General features: G+C 26.3%; 1 protein-coding gene across 2 annotated transcripts; it reads left to right on the top strand.

The window, feature by feature from the left end:
- Positions 1-12353: 12353 nt before the first annotated feature.
- LOC8258881 (transcription factor IBH1-like 1) lies at positions 12354-14622 on the top strand. 2 transcript variants are annotated; one of them, XM_015728270.2, is made up of 3 exons: positions 12354-12742; positions 13136-13689; positions 14353-14622. In XM_015728270.2, exons 1-3 carry the CDS (start codon positions 12396-12398, stop codon positions 14550-14552), a joined length of 1101 nt encoding a protein of 366 aa, XP_015583756.2. In that variant the 5' UTR covers positions 12354-12395; the 3' UTR covers positions 14553-14622. The 2 variants fall into 2 exon arrangements, with proteins under 2 accessions (XP_015583756.2, XP_048227543.1); XM_048371586.1 differs by having other exon boundaries at positions 12361-12742; positions 14361-14519.
- Positions 14623-14961: the final 339 nt, after the last annotated feature.

The raw sequence follows: 14961 nt of genomic DNA, 5'->3' as shown, positions 1-14961 counted from the left end.
CGAGGCAGACGGCAAAGGCTCGGAGAAGAAGAAGTGGTAATACGGAGGCATGATTGAAAGCAGCAGAGACTAGAGAAAGGTTCTTTAAACCTTTGTCGGGACAGGCATGGGACCCATCCATGTGTGCACATGCTCCCTGTTACTTTGTGTGCGTGCGTCCACGATTTCCCCCTCCCCCCCCCCCCCCCACCCACTTTAATGCTATTCTTCTCTTCTTCCTTTTTCCTTTTTTTCAATTTTCATACAGCCGTGATTTACGCCCTTTTTCTTTCTCTCATTCGTTTCCTTCTGATAGGTTTGATTTCGGCCAATTCCTATTTGAAATTGATAGTTCCAGTGATGAGTCATTCTAATTTATTATAGATTTAGGTAAGATATAAATTCATAAATATTAACATTATTTTAGTTTTAATAATATTTATTAATATAATTAAATATTATAATATTTAATTATTGATTAATTATATGTTATTATTATTTATTTTTTTATATTTTTAAAATCTAATTAGTGATATTTAATAATTGTAATATTTAATTATAATGGAGATGTAATTAATAAACTTCATTAGTGGCAATGGAGCATAACTTGTTGATCAAGCAGGATGAGAGGCAAATCCACGTGCGTGATGGAGAAATCATCTTGCTTTCAATTAATCCAAGCAGAAATGCATATATTTTTATATTTGGAACACATACGATGAAATAATTTGGGCGGAGTGTTATTAGGTAGACCCACGTGAATTTCTCTTCTTCTTTCTTTAAGCTGGCTCATAAAATTTGGGACTACGAGAGTTGTTTGCCAATCAACTCCTCTCTGGTTCTTGATTTGACTTTAATTTATTTATCTTAATTTATTTAATTATTCATATTTTGCTTATAGTTTCTTCTTCTTATGGACTGAGGGCTTGCGCACTATGAAAACCATATGCAACCAAATATTTAAGGCTAGTGAGCATATTATTTTAGTTTTACCTTGTAGAGAATTAAGTTATGGGTTATTTTTTGTTATGCTGGCTTTTAAAATTTAGAACCGCGAGAGTTATTGACCAGTTAACTCCTCTCCATTTCTTGATTTGAGTTTAGTTTATTCATCTTTATTTATTTATTTATTCACATTTAGGTTCTAGTTTCTTCTTTTTATAGAATGAGGGCTTTTGCACTATAAACACCGTATGCAACCGAATACTTGAGGTTAGTAAGCATAATATTTCAATTTTCTATCTTACGGGAATTTATGTTATGGTTTCTTTAAGAGCTTTATGGACTTATTAACATTTGCGCTAGCGAGCATAGACTTATTGCTCATGTCCATACATGCGTCTTGATATTTGTGAAGCATATAATGAAGTAAATTGAGTTCAAGTGTGATTAGGTACGCTGATATGCATCATTTTATACATATTTACATGCCCAATTGTTTACATTTGTATGCATAATTATCTTGTTTTATGCTAGAATCACCTGTATTTTGGTTCCTTTCACATTTTAGGTCATTATCAGTAATCGAGGGAAATACGCGCAATTACGGACCAGAATCCATCAAATTGAGCAAGAACTAGCATTCTAAGGTTGACTACGGCTTGGACTCTGGCCGTGCTCAACCATCAAATAGTTGCCCTTCAAGAGTGCCATTTTGGCACGATTTTCGAAGCCACCACGGTCTGCGGTGCCTTAGCACCGGCTAGGGCACGGCGTGGAAGAAGTCACGAGTTGCAGAACGCGGAGGTCTAGCACGGTCTGGACTCCAGCACGGGCTTGACCACGGTCGTGCTGAAAGATTTATATAGGCGAAAACGATTTGCTGAATTGGGGCTCGATTTTCTGACTTGATTTCACATATACAAGTTTAAGCCATCTTCTTTCATACTTCAATACTCGACCTTAGAAGATCAGTTCATCGATTGAAGTAAGGATTACAATTGTTTTAACATCAAATTGAAGATCAAGACAAGATTTAGGAGCATTCAAGAGGCAAATTAGGGTTTACTATTCTGAATTGGGAACTTAGCGTTTTTCATCCAACTTGAAGAAGAATGGTGTACATGCCTTCAATTTACTTTTCTGAATCTATTCTTTACTTTGTGTTGCTTATTAGTATGAGTAACTAAATCTGTCAAACCTATTGGGGTTCCTATGTTGTTGGATTAATTTTAATGCTTATTAGATTTTGATTATCAATGCTTGTCTCTTTTTACTTTCATTATTAATGAGAAATCACTTTATTCATGAGACGTTGTGAGCTGTGGTATTCAGATTGCTTTATGTAATTGAGAATTCATTTAGTAATTGGAAATTTGAATAGCAAGAACCGGTTAATGATCACTTAGAGATAAGGGTAATTGACTAGTCGGATTAAGAATTTACAAAGCTTAATAGAGGCGGGTTAAACCTTAATGCTAATCGAATAATCGATCATTAGGAAGAGATTCCAACTTTAGGTTATTAGATTTAGGAATTTGTTTATCTCGATAGGGAGACCGAATTCAGTTAAGAATTCGCCCATGGGTAATTGCAATTGGTAACCAATAGAATCTCTATCTTCACTAAAATCTAACTAGCTTAGGTCCCCTAGGGTATGCTTTTTCCTTCGATTGTTTTCTTAAATCCTTTCAGATTATTTGACACTTAGTTAATCGTTTGTTCATATTTAATCATAGCATAATAACTTCATCAATTTTATTAAGGTTAGATAATATAAGACGCTGCAGTAGGTCTAGGATCACCATTTCCCGAGAATACGACCTTAATACTCACTATTTGTGCTAGTCTGCATTGATAGGTTCACTGTCTTAGATTTTAGCTAGACAAATAGAAGAATCTTTTTACACACTCTTTAAGTTAACTGGTTTTTTTCTTCCAATCTTATCTCATAATTAATATATAATATATAGACGGACCAAATAAATATATTAACTAAAATTAAAAAAATAAAAATAAATAATTCATAAAAAATTAGATATTTGAATAATTATTATAAAAATTTATATAATTATTTATTTAATTAAGTAACGTAAAACTCTACCATAATATCATAAAAAGTTAAACTAGCTATGTGTCCGTATTCAATATGTGGTTATAACAAAATTGCTGAACTAGAAATTTCTTTTTTTTCTTTTCTAAGTCACCGTGTCGAACGGTCAGAAATAAAAACTCATCTCTCGTGCATAATAATTCAATTTGGACAATTCTTTATTGTTACTAAAATCACTTAAGAATCTTAACTTGACTCTCAGAAACTCTCGGAGTGCCATTAGAGTCTTCAACCCTTATGGCTTGCTGACCATCTTCTTTGATTGGTAGGGTATTTTCAAATTGACCCCAACAAATTTTAGACAAATACATGAATTGTTTTACTAATATAGAAATCATTTAGTAATTTTATAAAATCATATAGGAAATCATTTAATTGATTTTCTTTTAGTAACATTTGAGTAGCTTCACAGCTCATAAACGCGTCCGAATCACTAAGATCTCTGACGTGGAAAGTATAGGGCACAAAAGTGAATCTATCGTAAAGCAAGTTCCTTAAAGTGCGTAGATAGCTAATCCAAGAGAAAGCAAATTACATGGAAAATTGAGCCAAATTTCACAAACTTAACATAATGTTTAGATAAATTTTTATAGACAGCCAATTATAGTAAAAGATTTTCTACAGTAATATAGGCTATAAGAATATTATAATTTAATAAAAATTTAAAAATTAAATTTTAATAATTTTAATATTTAATTATATTAATTAAATAATGACAATCAAAAATAAAATATGTTGATATCTTATTATATTATATAAAAAAAATCAAAAAGATAAAATATAACATAATATAGAAAAAATTTCGGTAAACTATAATATGATAAAACATATTTTCATTATAGAGTCTATAATTTTTTTTTTTTTCACTTTGATACTTTGTGAATATAACTGTTAGTAAATGATAACTAAATTACATAATACCCGTTAGTAAGTGTTAATATGACAATTAGAAAAATAATAATTATTGCGTGCCACGTCAGAATCTCTTAATAGTATTATATAATTTGACCATTTAATAAAATTATATTTTATTCTCTATCAAAATAATTATACCATTTAATAAAATTTGATGAATGCCACTTGATGGACATATAATATTATTCTTATAGTTCCATTTAATAGTTTAGATTTTGAATGATTTGACCTCGTATCAAAGTATATATAATTTAAAAGTTTAAAATTTAAGCTTTAATCACTCATTTTTATTAATTATTTTAATTAAAAATTTGAATAAGAAATTAAAAATTATTTTATGATTTAAACCTTTTATATTTGAAAGACATATATAATTTTTTTATTAAATGAGTAAAATGTGTTTTATTTTTTTAACATTCTTTAAAGCGTATAATTTTTTTTTATTTTTTAGATTATAAATATTATAGAGCTATAATCTTTTATAAAATAAGTATTTTTAAATAATTTAGCATCTATCTAAATATTTTATGATCATATAAATTATTAAATCATATACTTTTTTAAATATAATTTTTAATATATTTGTTATTTCTTACATACATTAGAGGTCATGTTAATTATAAGATTCTAATCTAGTGATTCAAATTAAATACTTATAAAAAAATAAAAAAAATAAAAATAAAAATAAATATTTAAAAGATGTTAAAAAATAAAGCACATGATGCTGTTTTGGTATAAAAGGATTTTTATTCCTTAAATGTAAATGCGTCAACGGCATTATATTTTTTAAATTTTATGTTTAAAACTCTAAAGTATAAATTTCAAATCACTACCATATTAGATTCCTTTTTATTATATATGAAACAATATCAAAATACATTAGACTTCGTCTTCCAAATAGTTTAAAGTGGATCAATAGATATTATAAACTTATAAAAATTAAAATAGAATATTATTTTTATAAAATAAATATTTTAATTGTAATATTCAACTCAACATTTTATTATCATAATAAATTATTAGAATGTACATTTTTTTTATTTTTTATTAAAATTTAAAATAATTATTTGAAGAAAATCTTAATATATTTTATAGACTTCAATAAATTGTTCGATACAATATTTTACATAATATTTAAATACTAATATTAAAACATGTAAAGATTAAATAAAAGAATTAATTTAAATACTAATATTAAAACGTGTAAAATATTAAATAAAAGAATTAATTTAACTTATTTTGGCACTAAAAATGAAAATATAATAGTAAAAAGAACATTTCTATTCTTCAAGCTTATCCAATCACCGATGGTTTTACGATCTATTTTATTAAGCTATGAAAATGTGAAGGATTAATTTTATTTAATTGTTTAAGGGATTTTTAATTAACATTTTTCGGAGATATGAAAATAAATTTAATTTGTCATTCTTTAAAAAGGTCTAAATTAGGTGACTTTAAGTTAAAGTTAAAGAGACAATAATAAAAATTAAAAGAATGATAAAATAATTAATTTAATTTATTCATTAAAAATAAATAAAGACCACTAATAAAAAAAATTAAATTTAAATTATTGTAAACTAAAATTATTCATCACAACTATTAGTTATTTTTCAAATAAATTAATTTAATAAAATAAATCTCTTAAAATTAAAAAATTTTGAACTGCTCTCTAAATATATTTTCAATATTCTCTTTATATATGTTAAATTTTTTATTCTATAAAATTTTATTATAAAATGATATTATCATGAACTCTTTATCTTTTAAATATAAAGTATAAAGTCAATTTAACTTTCTACATATGGAGCGCTAAATTTTATTATCTGCTCTATATTTAATAAATTTATGCTAAATTTTATAATTTATATTTTTATTAGTAAAAATTAATAAAAAACTAAAATCATTAATATTTATAAAAAAGATAAGATATAAAATTGAATTTATATAAAGTATTTTATTTTTAATATTTAAAATTAATATATATTATAAAAAATAAAAAACGAAAATCACAGTTGGATACTCTAACGTGTATATCAAACACCTTTTCCAATGATAAATCAGAGGAGGTGGCAATTGAATTGCAAGGATAGCCGTGAATCACGGGAGTGCAGACCCCTACACTATTTCGTAGAAATGTATGTTTGGCGAATTGACCTCTGCTTGGACCACTTCCTGTCTTTCCTTCATTCTTCACCACTTCTAACATTTTTTATTTCCAGAAATTCATAAATCAAAGACACAAACGATAAAATAAATAAATAAAAATCATTGGTTATAATTTGCATGGTCCCTCTTCCTCCATGCAGACCACCTTTCTTATATGTTTTAATGAGTATTAGAGAAAACATCAATTTACCTATTTTCTCAAAAAAAAAAAAAAAAATTCAAATTTTAAAAAATATTATAAAATAAAAATTAAGTTCTTCCAACCTAAATGCTAAACTACCCACTATTTGAATCTGGGGTACCGAATTAGAGATATCTCTTTTACTCTTGTTATTATTAATTATTATTCTAAAAAAACTATTGCTATTATTATTAGAAAAACCCAAAACTATTATAATTTTATTATGTATATGTTTAATTTGAAAAATTAAGAATTTAAAAATAATAGGTGATAATAATATTGTGCAGAGTAATTTAACTGTTGTCGTTCTTGTGATCATAAATGGGAAATTCTTTAAAGCCAGATCATCGGAAATGATATATTGAAGTTTATTGATTACACACGGGTTCAATTATTTTATATGGATTATTCTCAAAAATATTATTTTATATGGATAATGAATTCACGACATACAATCATTCCACACGAATTCCCAACACTATATATAATGAATAAAAAAAAGAAATGGAAAAAATAATACCAGTCGTTAATACATACGATAATTTAAATAATTATCTTTTTAACCCCCTAAAGAAAAATTATGAAATTTTGGCGGACACTATTGTGAAAATTTATTATTATAAATTTATTTTTTAATTATAAATAGATATATATATAAATTATTAATAAATTTATATATAATTCTAGTTATTTATATAAATCAAAATTATATAAGTGAATATCATAATTTTAAATATTATTGATTAAATTTTAAATAGAAATAAAAAAATTTAATAAATAAAAATAATATATTTAGTTCATCAATATTTAAATATATAATACTGACTAGACTATTATTTAATTATGTTAACTAATTATTAAAATTAAAATAAATAAATATTTATACATTTATACTAGACTAGAATTACTATTATGGCACTTTGCCATTATATCTATTTTTGAACTATAGACAATTAATTGACATCATTTCTATAATGTAAATTGTTGATGAATTTATATATAACTTATAATTATTCATAAAAATTAAAATTATATGAAAAAATCTTAAAAATGTAAAATATCACTGATTAACTTTTAAAAATAAATATAATATATTAAATTAATAGATAACTAAGTAATATATGTAATTGACCAATTTAGTTTAGTGTTAAATTAGATTAACGAATAATTAAAACTATAATAATATTAATTTATATAAATCTGTATGATATTATGTAATGGATATAATTTATTACCTGAAAAATGTTAGGTAATTTATTTTAGTCTCTTAGTGCCTTTAGAGTAGTCGTCTAATGATTGTGTGAATGCCTTTGTACAATTTAAAATCAAATACTTCAACCTGAGCAAATCAAAATTTAGACTTCCAAAAGTGAGATAATTAGAGAAAAAATTGAACTATTGTATTAATTATTAAAAGATATTCTCAAGAAAGATGTGATCGGACTTTCTAGGTTTCATTTTTCTTCTCTTCATTATAATTCCATGATTAATGCAAATTACCGTCCCATGATTAAAGATGAAAACTTACTCTCTAATTTGTTTTTTTTAGGAAAAGAGATGAAAAGCTTTTGCATATGAGGGGCTGAAATATTTCAAGTAATAAAACACTGAGAAAGTCTCATCTTTCTCATAATTTGGATAATAAAACCTTACTTTATAATATGGAGAAGCTTTTATAAATAGACTAATTTATCACGTCATTCTTAGATAAAATTAATTATATAATAATATATAATATTATTTATTAGTTTTTGTATTTATATAAATTGATTTTTATTCATGAGTGGTTAATGGTGATAAATAAAACAATCAATGCAAATGTAACACTTAATAAATAATGCTACATGTCATTATTTAATTCAATTTATCTATGAATAATGTAGTAGACTTAGAAATAATGAAAAGTCTCAAAACGAATTCTTTATTTGAAAATTTATATTTTTTATGAGGGCTTTTTAAAATTAATTTAACAACTTTTAATTAATTTTTTGTATGTGTGAGTATAAGAAAATATTATTAGTAAATAATTTTTAATTTCTAAAGTTTGATCTTATATTTTTTAAGATTAAGAATATAGTAAAGAGAAATGAAAATGAAAATGTATGAGAATTTGAAAAAAATAAAGATGAGTTTTTTTTTAAAAAAAAGTCTATTAAAATCTTGAAAAAGAAATGTAAAAAAAATTTAAAAAATTTTTATTCATAACAATGCGTAAAAAGTCATTAAAAATATATAAAAATCTATGTCTATAAAAGTTAATTTTTTGAATACTAGCGTATTAAGTACATGTCTAATTTTTATAGACTTTTTAAAAATATTTAAAGGTTTATATTAAATACTCCATAACTTAAATAAAATCTTTTAAAGTTATTATTAAATACAATCTTACTTTTAAACTCCATCAATTTTTTTTAAAAATTTTAATTAAATACACCCTCCTAAGTTATCATGCTTTCCAAATGATTGTTTCAAAGGACTCAATAGATGGATCTCACTATGCCTTCTCTTCTAGTACCATTAGCTTGTAGAGATAACATTGGACATGCTAATATAAACCAATAATTATCTCGTTAGGATGATTGGGGGTAATAATATCCGGTTTCATTTCCAGCTCACAATATCCATTATTCATTAGCACAAAGTTCTTAATGAATTACTACTACCAATTGGTTTTGGCTTTGGGAAATTCTCAATAACCAATTCAAAGTAACATTAACAACTTCCTATTCCTTATCTCAATAAATCCTATCAGAATTTTTAAGTCTATCAATAGTATTTTTTATTTATGAGTTAAAAGACACTTATCCTAATGAAACATTCTTATTTATGCTTGGTGTATCAATCATTCAATAACAAAGTGTAAAACATTCATACATGTCACTCTCCTCCGGTGTTCATCCTTTGATTTTTATTTACTATGATTTTTTATTATATTCTATTTTGTACAAGGCTCGGTTTCATGTGGAAGAGATAGTCCCTAAAGTTTTGGCTAGAGTCTACTATTATAGGTAATGTGCGATTATGAATTTGAAAGAGGCACTACTTTAATTTTTATAAAAGATAAAGAAAATATGTTTGTAACTCTACTTATATGATTTGAATTTGAACATTTAAGAAAATAGGTTCAAAACTAGATCATGATTTGACAAATATTTTCAACATGATTTTAAATATCAAAGATTGTAAGACTTTATGAAAAATAGTTTACGGGATGCAAAATATTTCAACATAGATTTACCACTAAATATTACATATTCTGACAACTCTTACATAAATTTATTCTCTAAATATATTTAAAAATTTTAAATTTTATTAAAATTAAAATTTAGTAACCATTTAGTTAAAATTAAATATTTAATATTATTTTGATATAAAAAGCACAATTTAATATACAATAACTTTAATAATGCTTATTCCATCACTATTTCATTAATAAATAGCAATAAAAATTATTTATCTCTAAAATCTGTCATTATTAGACTAACTTTTTTTTTTTATAATGCTCTGTGTTTTAAGATAATATAAGTTTAGATGTAGGGTCTGTCGTGTTTCAGAGTCTTTGCTAGGTGTTGTTGGCAGTTTTAGAAGATTATTGATGTTAATATAGAGATTTTCTAGGACTTGGAAGAGTGCTAATACGCAAAGGACATAAATTTTACAGGCAATAATTTGCATACTTCTCCCTTTCGTTTCACTTTTCAAATTATTCAATTAATCCGTTGTATATGCAAAACCCACTTGTTTTAATATAATCTGACATGCAAATCCCCCTCCATTGAGTCACGGAATAGCCTTCTAGCTATGGGCTTAACTTTATATTTTTCTTTATTCTGTTTATAAAATTAATATTATTATCAAAAGAATCTGACTTGCAAATTTCAGTTTAAAAAGATTCAACACATTGAAAATTAGATTATCAAATAAATTAAGGAGGTATTTAGTTTAGAGATTTAATAGTTGTTTCTCGCTGAATAGTTATATTAAAGCGTTTGATTTTATTTTTTTGAATACTATTATCATTATTAAAATTTATTAATAATAACTTATTTTAAATTGATCCCATAAAATTAATTTATTATATTTCATAATAAATAATTGTTATTTTAAAATTATTCTTAATAGTTAAATAATTAAATATTTATAATTATAGTATTTAAAATTAAAAAAATTTATTAGTAGAATTTAAATTTAAGTTTTTGACTTTTAAAATAATTTTTATAGATATTTTTAACAATAAATATAATTAAACTAAAAAATTAACTATAATATTGTTAATTATTATAAATTATTTTTATTAATTTATATTATTAAAGTATAATATAATAAAATAAAATATATTTAATAATAAATTTTATTCTAAATAGTAATTTAATATAGTAACATTAATTTTTAATAAATTTCTACTAAATAATTTAATTTATCAGCCATTACTTGCCAGCTATCAGCCATAAACTACTAATTGTATTACTCGTGAAAATTCAACGCGAATCTTCCTTGCTCTTAACCCATTTCCAAGTCGTGCATTTTCATACGGGCTCTTTATACTCTTACATATATTGGTGTTCTGATAATGAAAAATCTTAAAAATAATAAAAATGGATAATATGTTTTACCCTCTCACATATTGCCTGAGAACCTCATTTATCATGATGACAAAACTCTGTATATATATATATATATATATATATATATATATATATATATATATATATATATATATATATATATATATATATATATATATTTAATAATTGTTCTGCAATAATTTCTTGTGGATGCCAAGTGATTAGCATTGTATGGGTGTCTGTTTGGAGATAAATTTGTGAAAGTACAATAAAATGAAGTAGAGTTGAGGGGGCATAGGGTCCTAAAATTATTGTAATTTTTTTTGGTTTAGGATATACATTTGGAGTGGTGAGTTAGAGAGAGGGAACCAACACAGGGGCATAGTTATAAAACCCCCATGTGGAGACCATGTGGGGACTTGTAAATTTCTCTTAATTCTCTGGCCATAGACTTTCTCTTCTTTGTGGGTCACCTTAGCCCTCTCATCATCACCATGTTTTCCGGATCCTGCCAATTCCTCCCTCTCTCTCCAAATCAACATCCTTAATGTGGTGGCACGACACTCGAAACTTAAACCCAGTTCTTAGCTTATGTTAATTTCTTTTTTCTTTCTTTTCTTTTACACATAATATAATGACAAGAATTTATGGTCCTATGATGAAAAATCTTAGTTCATATTGATTCCATATCACTCGAGTTTATGTTTTTCTTTTTTATGGTGAATGTTATTTTCTTTTTTCTTTCTTTTCGTACATCAGAAACTTTTCTGTCAAATATTCAGTTTTGATCTTTACGTTATAAGATGTGTGTTTGATGATTTAGTCTGGTAATAATTATGTGTATATGGTAACAAATTAGTTATTTTGTAATTATCTCACTCAATGATCTAATAAAATACTTACCAATCTCACAGAGAAATACTTATTACTAAACTAATGGTTTATCTGAATATGTTTTTCATATTATTTATTATAGAAGTACACTTTTTCCCATGATAAAACATGAATTCTTTCTGAAATTGAAGTACAAATTATATATGAATTAGCCTGCTGTACATGCCTTGATTAGTTCTATTAATAATATTGTTAGTTAAGATTTAATGAAGTGAAATTCATTGCATGTGGCTTATGGGTAATATACTATATAAAATACTTATTGCATCTATAAATATGCTAAAACAAATTTCTCCTAGAGCTACTCTTTCTAGCATTCTATTATCAATGCTCCCCCTTATATGTAATCCTACACTAAATATATAGCATAACCCTAGTCGTAAAAACGAGAACTAATTTCAATACCTAAGCCACAGTTGTTTGGCCATAAAAAGAATACAGTTCTTCCTAATGATCTGCAAATTATGTAAAAGAAAGGGAAAACCCATGTTTTAATGACACTCTGCTGCTAGTTTATGCAATTTTCTTCCTTTCTTTTTTCTTGCTCAAACCATGGCCAATAGGCATCCATTCAATGAAGTTTGTTTGTATTTATAAGGAAGTTACATAAGTTTGGTATGCATTATACTAAGTGGTACCTTTAATGCGATTCTATAAAACTAAAATCAAAGAAAGAAAGAAACTAATTTTTATATCCTCTAGGGTTTTGCATATATGGTGGGCCATTCACACCATGTGCCTGCATGTGCCATGTCTTTCTCTGAAAGGCCCACCACTTGCTTTCCTTCGAGCAAATAAATGGGACTTTCCTCCACATTCTTCTCCTTCTCAATTTCCCCTCCCTCTGCAAAAAAAAAAAAAAAAAAAAAACTTCATTCTAGGATTCTTATACATACTCTCTTGGATCTGTCACTCTCCTGCAACTTTGTCCCATACATTAATTTCTCATGATTTTCTTTTGTTGATCACTACTAGATATCTTAGTAAAAGGTACGTATGTCTATGTATATGTGTCTGTGTGTGGTTTTAGTCTATTGTTTAAACTATTACTTTCCACTAATGGACACACACTTAAAATGCAGTTAGTATAATTCATGATATAACTTAACGCTAACTTTCCCTTCAATCTTGTGTGTTCACCATTCCAAATTTCTTTCTAAAAAAAATTTATATTTGGGGTTCTGGAAATATATTCTCTTTACTGGTGAAGCAAGATTATAAAGTACGCAAAGAAGACCAACCACATAATTAGGCAAAGTAGATAGAGTAGATCCTTTTGCATTTTTTTTTTCTTTGTATTTATACATTTCTAAAAAGATCTTTAAGATTAATACACATTCCTTGTGCTCTTTTATCTTAATTCTTTTTTTTTTTTTTTTGTAGAATGCGTCCTCCTCAGTCACTTAAGCATGAATTCCTTAAGAAATGGGTACTGGGTCTAAAGATATGCAATTCTACAAGGCAGAACATGACAATCTTGGAGAGAAAGAAGGCAATAAAGCTATCAGCAGACATTGCAATGGCTTCAACAAGAAGTGGTTTGACTTGTTGGAGTCGTGCACTCGTGGCGAAAGCTTCAAGGGATGCTGATAATAAAGTAATTGTTGAGCGCATATTAGCTTCTGAATCTGAGAGGGTAATGCAAGTTTCACCAAGTGGAATAATTACAGGAAGTAAGAGGGTTCGAAGCAAGAAAATCTTGAAGAAAAGTCGCTTCTTGAAAAGAATAAGAAGATGTGTACCTCAAATGGTGATTGCTAAATCTCTAGCTAAAAGGATGGTAAAGAAAAGAACACAAGTGTTGAAGAGTCTTGTGCCTGGAGGAGAATTTATGGATGACAGTTCTTTGATTGAAGAAACCCTAGACTACTTAGTGTCTCTTCGAGCTCAGGTTGATGTAATGCGAACTCTTGCTAAAGCTGCAGAGCTACTCAATGGTAAATAGACATCAATGGAGAAGTGCCTTTTATTAGATATTATATAAACTATATAATATATATATATATATATATATATATATATATATATATATATATATATACTCTTAATTATATATCTTCTTTTCTTTTAATCAAGACTAGAAGGATGAAGGGAAGATGAGAAGCTTCTCTAGCTAGCTTTAGCTTAAGCATGTACAGTTGAAGCATATGTAAGCCAATCAAGGCTCTTTATTTTTCTGTCTTCTCCTTGTCTATATGTGCTTGCATTAAGTTTTCAAGCACAACCCGAAATCAATTTTCTCAAGTATTTGCTATATAGTCTTGGAACTTAATGATTAATCAGGAGCTATTGCCTTTGCTTAATTTTATTTTATTGCTTTTCCTTTATTTTGGTCGGTTTCAATGTCTGGTCTTCCAAAAAGATTATGAAATTTATACATCTTTCTTAGACTCTTGAATCTTATTATTATTTTTTTCTCCTGTTGAAAATGCATTAATAATTATTTGATTAATTAATTTGATTATATTGTGTGTACTCTTGAGAGGCAGAAAGAGAGAGATGAATTCGCCTTGAAAGTATAGTATCCTACCATTTGAAGTATTACTTGTTTTGGGTTAAGAAACTGAGTTGGTTTTATGTATTATTGATGCATGTGCAAGGAGAGAAGATGGAGTTGACATATATAAAGATCATAACAATCCATGGCCAAACTGCACCCGTGCACACACACCTCCTGCAGCACTGGGTATATTCATATGATGTTGACAAGAGCTATATATTCATATGCTTCACCTTTGCATCATCAGCTTTTAATTTATATAAATGCAACTGTCAGTTTGTGGTCAAGCTTGCTAGTTAGAATTAAATTACTGATAAAAAGTTCATTTCAATTTTCTAAATGTTAGTTTCACCACATAATTGTACTCGTATTAGTCTTCCTTTTTCTTTTTTCTTTTTCTCTATATGTAACATATATAACAAAAGATCTGATTTATACCCTTATAAAGTATGAAACAAATCAAGTTAATCAAGTATGATTAGCCCTTTTTCTTTTGATACTTGTAAAATCTTTAAAAGGGAAATGAGACTACCACTATCATGAGTTGAATTCTTGACAAACCCCTTTTTATGTTTTGGATCTTCATCTTGGTCTTCTAAAACTTTCATTATGAGACAAAATCTTACCAAGATTTTAGATAAGGTTTCGGTTAAATCAAAATAAAGTACAATGTGTTCTCTATTCATCTTCGTCTCCTGAACAATTGCTT

The sequence above is a fragment of the Ricinus communis genome, chromosome 3, assembly GCF_019578655.1.
Source record: "Ricinus communis isolate WT05 ecotype wild-type chromosome 3, ASM1957865v1, whole genome shotgun sequence".
Classification (NCBI taxonomy): domain Eukaryota; kingdom Viridiplantae; phylum Streptophyta; class Magnoliopsida; order Malpighiales; family Euphorbiaceae; genus Ricinus; species Ricinus communis.
This window is presented reverse-complemented; position numbering and strand designations above follow the sequence as displayed.